This window comes from Rhinoderma darwinii, chromosome 5 (assembly GCF_050947455.1).
Source record: "Rhinoderma darwinii isolate aRhiDar2 chromosome 5, aRhiDar2.hap1, whole genome shotgun sequence".
Taxonomy (NCBI): Eukaryota; Metazoa; Chordata; class Amphibia; order Anura; family Rhinodermatidae; genus Rhinoderma; species Rhinoderma darwinii.
This window is the reverse complement of record NC_134691.1, coordinates 99,584,397-99,592,461: the sequence shown is the minus strand read 5'-3', so window position 1 is coordinate 99,592,461 and position 8,065 is coordinate 99,584,397. Positions and strand designations below refer to the sequence as shown.

Below are 8,065 nucleotides of genomic sequence, written 5' to 3'. Positions count from 1 at the left end.
TAGGTCAGCTGATCATCTGGCGTTACAGCAGTTGGCCCCGCAGTATTCAGCTGATCACTGGAGCGGCTGTATTTAGAGAAAGGATAGTTTTCATTAGACAAATCCTTGTCTTAACACTAGTCATGATGGAGCGATAGAAGAAGTTATAGGCATCATTGGTGCCTAGTTTATCTTATATTTCATTTTCCCAGTATTAGGATGTACAGTTTGTTGGAGATCAAAATATATTAAATTCCGTACATAACACATTAACAGAATGGTTATATAGACAAAGTAGTGTAAACAAGAAAATTATGAAGCTGGAAAGAATGCATGCCACTGGTTGACGATGGCAACGCCACAGGTTTACCTTTGTACTGCTTTTTATTTATTACAAACTGACAGTAATGCAGGTCATCTCAACGAACATTGAAATTATTAACCGTCCACTAAGTGTTTGACTGGTTTTAAATTGATGTCTATTCAAGTGCCACAATTAAAAAAAAAAAAATATGTGCTTTGTTCCGGATCTCGTACGTAAAGTCTACAGTATTTTGTCCATTGTTAATGTTTTATTTTTTACGTTTTTTTAGAGGACAATTAGTGATATTCGGTGTTGCAGTGGGGATGGATAAATTCACCAGTCTTCCGTCACATTATATTATAAGATTCTTTTGCACCTGTCAGCCTCCGTTCACTCTGGCGTTATTTGCTTTCCGACGGAAACCATAACGACTTAATTTTATGAGAGCCATCAGGATTCCTTGGGATCCATTTAAACACTGATCCATCATAACAGTCATGGCTCCGTTATGAACAGAAGCCATGACGCTAGTGGTGAACAGTTCTTCTCGGTTCTTCATAAATCCTTTGTTTATTCAAAAATCCTATAAAAACACGTTGCAGTCAGAAAAAATTATAGCCCATAATACGCTTATGCGTTTTGAACCTTTCGGTTCTTAGTCATAGCATACATATATGACCAACCAAAGCTTTATAGTGATACCAAAAAAAAAAATTGGGATCAGTTTTTCAATCAGTTACAATTTTTTGGTGAGGAATAAACAGGAACATGGCAAATCCAATAAAAAATAAATACACTTTTTAAGTCCCACAGAAATGAATAGGACCTGTTAACTGATCATACTTTTTTTTTTTTTACCGGAAATGCTGCAGAATAATGCAAGTGTGAATGCACCCGAACAATAAGCTAATAGAGCTCTGTGCAGCCGTTCTATAACCTTTTGCAAACTTATATGAAGCTTCAAGTGGTGGTCAATTGGGATGGCACACCTCAACCGCTTTATACCAACACTGGTGGCACACAACACATCTGGTGATGTGGACTATATATCGCAACATGCGTCACCCAACATTCTGAGCATTCATAAAGCGCGTATAAGTAAACAATATGCCAATGGTAGAGCCCCTATTTCTTGTACATGTAAAAAAAAAAGGATGTTTAAATCCACCATTAAGCACTTGCTGATATTATTCACCGACATTTTATAGTTGGTTCTGGAAACAGGAGCAAAAGCAAAAAAAAAACAAAAAAAAACAAAAAAAACCTTACGTCTTTGGTCAATATATTCACTGCATATAAAAAGTATTCACCTCTTGGCAGCACAAGCGCACAGTTTGAGCACAGAGCATGTAACGTCTCTGGACAGGCAATATATTAGTATGTGGTTTGCATGTCTTATGTGTAAGTAGTTTGATTTTTTATTTTTAAAACTAGACAAGTTCTTTGGTCGGTTTTAAAAATATTCCTGTCAAACTTTCAGGACAGTTATCTCGCTGGATAATAAATCTCCCAGACATCAGAGTTTCTTCCAGGATTACCCAATATTTTGTTGCATTTATTTTACCTTCTAACTTTACAAGCATTCCAGTACCTGCCACATAGAAGCAGGCCTGCACCCACCAACATGTTTTATGTATGGGGCGGTGAGTTTTGGTGGGTCGGTAGAACACATGCAGTTTTTTGTGCCAAACCCAGGACTGTATCCAAAAAGGGAAAGTGTAAGGGAAAGACATACGCCTCTTTTGTATCTTTGTATATTTTCCCACGTGATTGGAGTCATCCATATGCCAAGATGTAGTTGGCGTTTCACTGGGGTTTTCCCTATAGTCACACGTTTAGGTTCTGGTGTGCTTTTTCACAGTTACATTAGAGGAGTCGCCCCCTGCCATAACTTCTAAACATCGCTTATATGAAACCAGCGCTTTGTGTGCCCCGATATGGAACGTGCTTCCTTAGTACGGCACGAGACCTGTTAAAACCTGTTTTCTTGCGGATTCCATTTGAATCTGTGAGAAAAAAAACCTACACGAGCCTCCATATATAATCAGAAGTATATAGAGGTACAGTATGGGGCCATAATATGGGTCTGTAATAGGTCTGCACACATGAGCCTTAAAGCGGTGTTTGCGGAAACCACCAGGCAAGAGTTGTCTGCATGATCTCCGCTATCTACATGGCTATCTATATAGCTCGTCACTCCTTCAGAGTTGTCATACGGCTCTTGGTGGTCTCACACCGTGCAGTTTTTGAAGACACCCTGTTTTAGGCAGATTAACAGCTGTGCCTTTTTGTTTTAGAACAACCCTCTTTTCAAATGAAGTGGGGAATTCACTAGACGAAAAAAACGAAGAAGAAAAAGATAAAAAAAAGTCCTGGGTCATATCTAGCACGCAATGGGGGTAACAAGAAAAAATTATATACAAGTTTTTTTTGTTTTTTTTAAAGAGAAAAAGAAAATACCATTTCTCAAAGAGGCTAATGCCTAATAAGCCCTTATTCACAGGACAGGGTTTCACGGCCGGGTGACGGCTATTCATAAAACAGCTGTCACCCGGCTGCAGTAGGAACAATAGATCCCTAATGGGGCTATTCACACGACCTAATTTTTTTTGACGGGCCGGGAAAACCGGGCCTCAAAAAATGGGACAGGCCTATTTTCGGCCGTTCACCCGGCCCCCATAGAAGTCTATGGGGCCGGGTAATACACGGCCATCACTGGAACGTGTCCTGAGTGACGGCTGTGTCTACCGTCGCTCGCTCTCTCCTCACAGCGCATGTGAGGAGGAGGAGTTTATGCCATTCGAACGAATCGCTGTATGCTGGAGGTAAGTTTCTACAATGTGGGGATGCTGTATACAGGGGTACTGTGTGTCAGGGCCCAGGTGTACAGCAGGTGGAAGGGGGCGCTGCGCTGGCTCCCTTCCCCTGCTTGTTTTAAAAGCGTCCTGGCCCGGCGACACCTCTCATGGCGCCGCTAGCAGCTGCTACTGCTGTAGCGACACCACTATAGCAGAGCAGGGAGGTATCTCCCTGCTTTGCTATATGCTAGCCCCACTTTAGATCCCTGAAGGAGAGGAATCCCCGTGTGTTCAGGGATTCCGCTCCTGGACAGAGCGCTTGATGTCTGTCCATATATGGACAGTGACATCAGGGGAAACTCCTGAAGCGGAATCCCTGAACACTCTGTGACCGGGGATTCCACACCAGGAGAAGCCAGTAACGTTTAGTGTCCATAAATGGACACAGACGACAGGGGCTTTTCCTGAAGTGGAATCGCCGGCCACATGGGGATTCCACTTCAGGAGTTGCCCCTGATGTCACTGTCCAGATATGCCCGGCCCGGAACAGAATCGGAACGGATGCAAACCGGCCGGGAAAAACGGCCGATTTCATGGGCTGACACTCGGATCCTGTTGTGTGAATAAGGCCTAAGATTAAATACACTGAAAAAATAAATAAATATAAAATAGGATTTTTTTCTTGTTACCCCATTGTGTGCTGAATATGTCCCAGGACTTATTTTTTTCTCTTTTTCTTCTTTTTTTTACAAATCAATACAAGGACGGCACCGGTTTAGTATTTGCTTGAACCTTTGGGGTCTCCTTTGGATATCTTTTTTTATTACATTCAGTAGACGAAACCCTAAGCGTTCATCTGTTACTGCGGTAGGAAGAAGCAGGTTAGTACATGGTACCAATTCACATGAATGGGTGACCGTGTAATACTTGGTTTCGCCACATCTGTGAGAGCGGTTCTTATCAGCTCTGGCGGAGACAGGGAGTTCTCGAGTGGGGGACCTCTCTCTAGGATGTCCAGATGCCCTAAGCGGACAACCCTTTTATAGAGTAATTTATATCAGTGCCAGCTGTAAAGCAACAGGACAAGGAATATCAAATCTTTGGTCTGCATTTAAAAGATATAAACTGTACAGTACAAAGTAATATAAAAACAGCAAATAGTCCAAGACAGATGGTATTGGATTCCCAACAAACAAGTATGTGTGTGTATACAGACAGTATACATATCTAGTCACACACATACCACCTAATAGAAGACATTTTATTACATTGTATATTCACATAACATTCTTTATTCTCTAAAATAATAGTGTTCAGACATTTCCATCCATTTAACTCCTGGGCTTCTCAAAGTTGAACACACAGATGCCAAGCAGACAGGGCAAAGCCATCACTTTGATCAATCTCCCAGCAGACAAGCCCGCACCGCCCTCTAGTGTCCCCCAGCGGTAACTACATCCTTTCTCATAAACACACGGCCCCTTTGGTGTTGTGTTGTCTGCTCAGAAAAGGTAATAATTACTGTAGTTAACCCCTTCCCGGAGGACGGCTGGCAGCCGGTGCACATCATCGCATCACCCACAAAATGCTTCACCCATTAACCTTGCCGTATAAGAGTAAAACTCCCTCCATGCCCCGAGGGCAAATCTGCAGCAGCACAATGGCGTCTTTCATACATAGCGATCAGAAGCTTTAAAGAAGCAAAAGACGGGAAAAAGAACCAAGAGCGCTGCCCGGCAGAGTAAAGTAGCTGGAGTTTATCAGGTGACTCCAGCGGGCACACAGCACATTGGCACAGAGCGCAGCCAGCTATAAACAGGGCCAAGCAGAACCCGGTGCTAGCAAGCAGTGGTACTAACAATGCCCCCTGCACTTAGTGCCCCCCTGGCACCGCACATCTTGCTTAGTATTAGCTCTCCTATTACCCACACGACACATACACAAGGTTGGCACAAGCACCGATCGCCGCCTTATTTCCCAGCGAGTGCATGAAGGAAGTGCTGGCGATGAAAGGAAAGGGAAAAAACATTAACCAGGAACCTGGCACATGCGTAAAAGCAAGTTGCGCCCTAAAGTCCCCAGCCATCCCCTCCATAGCACAGAATAGAGGAGCTGCAACCAGCAGATCTTACCTGGAACATGGAGAGAGCGAGCGCGGCCGCTGCTGCCCAACTTCCCCCGGCTCTGCTGGATTTCTCCCCTTTTTTGTGGCTCTTGCTCCCGATTTCTTCCAGCGATCTGCTCAGCTCGCTACACCAGAGAGAAATGCAATAGCTTGGCCAAGGTAGACAGAACAAAATCCAGAGAATAGTTGCTCCAGGGCTTTGAAACCCCTCAAGGCAAGGATCAGGATACAATTAGCTCATGCCTCTACCTCCAGTCTAAATCAATCTGCAGAAGAAAAGATGAAATGAAATTAGCCTGGCTCCCAAGTCCTAGCCCCTGTCATGTATATCCACCCATCCCTAGAAATACATACATACAATATAGCATGGATTGTGGCAGCTTTGATTTTCTGTGGCATACACAGTCAAGCTGCAGCCCCCAACTTGCTTATTACTCTCCCCTTGCACAGAAAAGCTGATTTTAATCGTTGTGATTAGTTTTGATGTAAAGTTTCCCCAGGCGATTTCTGCAAATGGATGGAGTGTTTCTTGCCAGAAGAGAGAAAAGCAGCAGATGATGAGAATTATTAGGAGGATTGTTGCTTGTTTCCTTTTATTTGTATTTAGAGGATGTCTCTTTCTTCCTGCACTTTCCCAAGTTGACCTGACCTTGTCACAGGACGAAGGTCACACAACTTGTTGATAAGGATCCCCTCCTCCTGTCCGCAGGGTGGGATCTGCCGCCACATTTTACTTTTATTCCCTTGGCTATGTATAAAACTTCCACAATGGGATAAGGAGGTTGATGATTTTTTTTTTACCCCAATCAAGTCTGAATCATTGCCTGAGGGTGATGCACAAACTCATTTCAGATGTTCAACCATGCAGAATTACAAAAGCGATTGAAGAAGTTCTTTGCATTTTACACTGATTATTTTTAAACATCAAAAAATATAGGAAGATGTACAAACACATGACGGCTTACACCCATCTACAGTTCAGGGGGAGCATGGGGCTTCTCTTCTGTGTCCATATCCATCTGGTGTGTTAAAATCAAAGCAGCACCTTTTGGGATAATTTACCAGGGTTGTCCAGTTTAGAAAATACACCCTATTTGGGAATTCTGAGTAAGGGCTTGTTCACACGTAGCGGAATTGCTGCGTCTTTTCCATCTGGAATTACGGACGGAAAATACGCAGAATACGGTAGCAGCAAAGTGGGTGAGATGTAACAAATCTCATCCAGACGCTGCGTTAAATTTCCGAGCAGAAATTGACCTGCGGTGCGTATTTTTCATACCGCAGAATGTTAATTCCTGCTGCGGAAAGTGGACTGAATTGCTGCGTTTTTTAGAGGAGATGTCACCGTCTCCAAGCATTGAGAAAAACGCAGCAAAATATGCACCATTTTCTGCAGTAAAATACGCAGGAAATGGTGCGGATTTTCCGCTAGTTTCTGCAGAAATGCTGTAGAAATTTTCTGCAGCAATTCCATTACGTGTAGATAAGCCCTTAATAGAGGGGGGTCCTCTGTTCAGGATCCTCATCTGTCCTGCCTTGCACAGACAACCTAATGATATGATTGTATGCTGTGTAATACTTAATTTTCTCTGTGGTGGCACTGCAGAGAAATTGAACACTTAGGCCCAGTTCACACAGAGTTTCTTGGCGTTGATTTTGATGCGGAAACCGTGTGGAATCCGCAGCAAAAAATGGCCAAAATCAGCGCCCAATGATTTCAATGGAAGGCAGAGGCGTTTCCCCCCCCCCCCCGGGCTGCTTCTAGCAACTCGCACGAAAAGAAAGCCTGACCTTTCTTGCCCCGGTTCCGCCTCTGAGCTCCCATTGAAATGAATGGGAGGCAGAAATAACCTGTGACGGTCGTTTCCAAACATTTTTCACTGTGTTTTTCGTCTGCGGGCCTTGTATTAGCTTCAATGGCCACAGGTGGAAAGCGCAGAGAAAACCACGGCAAAAAAGCGCAGTCAGGTCAAAATCTGCCTCAAAATTCTGGAAGAATTCCGAGGCCGATTTTTTTTCTGCCTGCAAGAAAACTCAGTGTGAACAGGGCCTGAGGCCTCATGCACACAACCGTAAAAATTGGCCGTAATTGCGGACCGTAATACAGTATGCAATTATGGACATATTCAGTTCTATTGGCCGCCGACACCTTTCCGTATCGCTACAGATGGGTGTCCGTGCCGTAGAACTGTGCCGGGAATTATGGAACATGTCAGTTTTTTTGTGTTTTGCAGGCCGTGATTACAAACACGGCCATGTGCATGGGGCCCGAGGCAGTGCTCACAACGTTTTTTGGCACTGATCAGCATCGGCCCAAACCCACCCCAAATCTCTACCATTTATTTTAATGGGAGGCAGAGGCATTATTTTTCCGAGTTGTTTATTCACGGCTCTTAAAAAATAAAGTGCCGTGCCCTATCTGGGAGTGGTTTCCGCCTCTGAACCTCCATTGAAATCAATGGGAGGCAGAAAAAAAACACGCCTGAAGGAATTTTGAGTCCGTTTTTTTTTACTGCGTGAACACTGCCTTAGGCCCCATGCACAAGACCATATTTTCATCTATTCGTAAATACTGTCCGTAAATACGGATCCGTAGTCATCCGTAACTTATCTGTATATACAGAACGGTATCCGCAAATACGGTCTGTAATGCATGCGTATTTGATCCGTATGTACGGATCCGTAACAAGAAGAGGGCGGCTGCAAATGATGTTACCAACATGTTGCATAGCAGCACTTCCATAAATACGGACGGTTCAGGGATTCACATCCGTAGCCGTCCGTATTTATGGAAGCACCCATAGGCTTCTTTGGCAGAGTCCATGCTGTTATTACGAACAAGAATAAGACAAGTTCTAT

General features: G+C 43.8%; 1 protein-coding gene across 1 annotated transcript in view; it reads right to left on the bottom strand.

Moving 5' to 3' along the window:
- KCTD1 (potassium channel tetramerization domain containing 1) overlaps positions 1-5,446 on the bottom strand; it is a 110,967-nt gene extending 105,521 nt beyond the window's left edge. The window contains exon 1 of the mRNA XM_075826318.1: positions 5,214-5,446. Within this exon, the coding sequence (XP_075682433.1) occupies positions 5,214-5,222 (9 nt within the window). The 5' untranslated portion in view covers positions 5,223-5,446. The remainder of the gene's footprint in view (positions 1-5,213) is intronic.
- Positions 5,447-8,065: the final 2,619 nt, after the last annotated feature.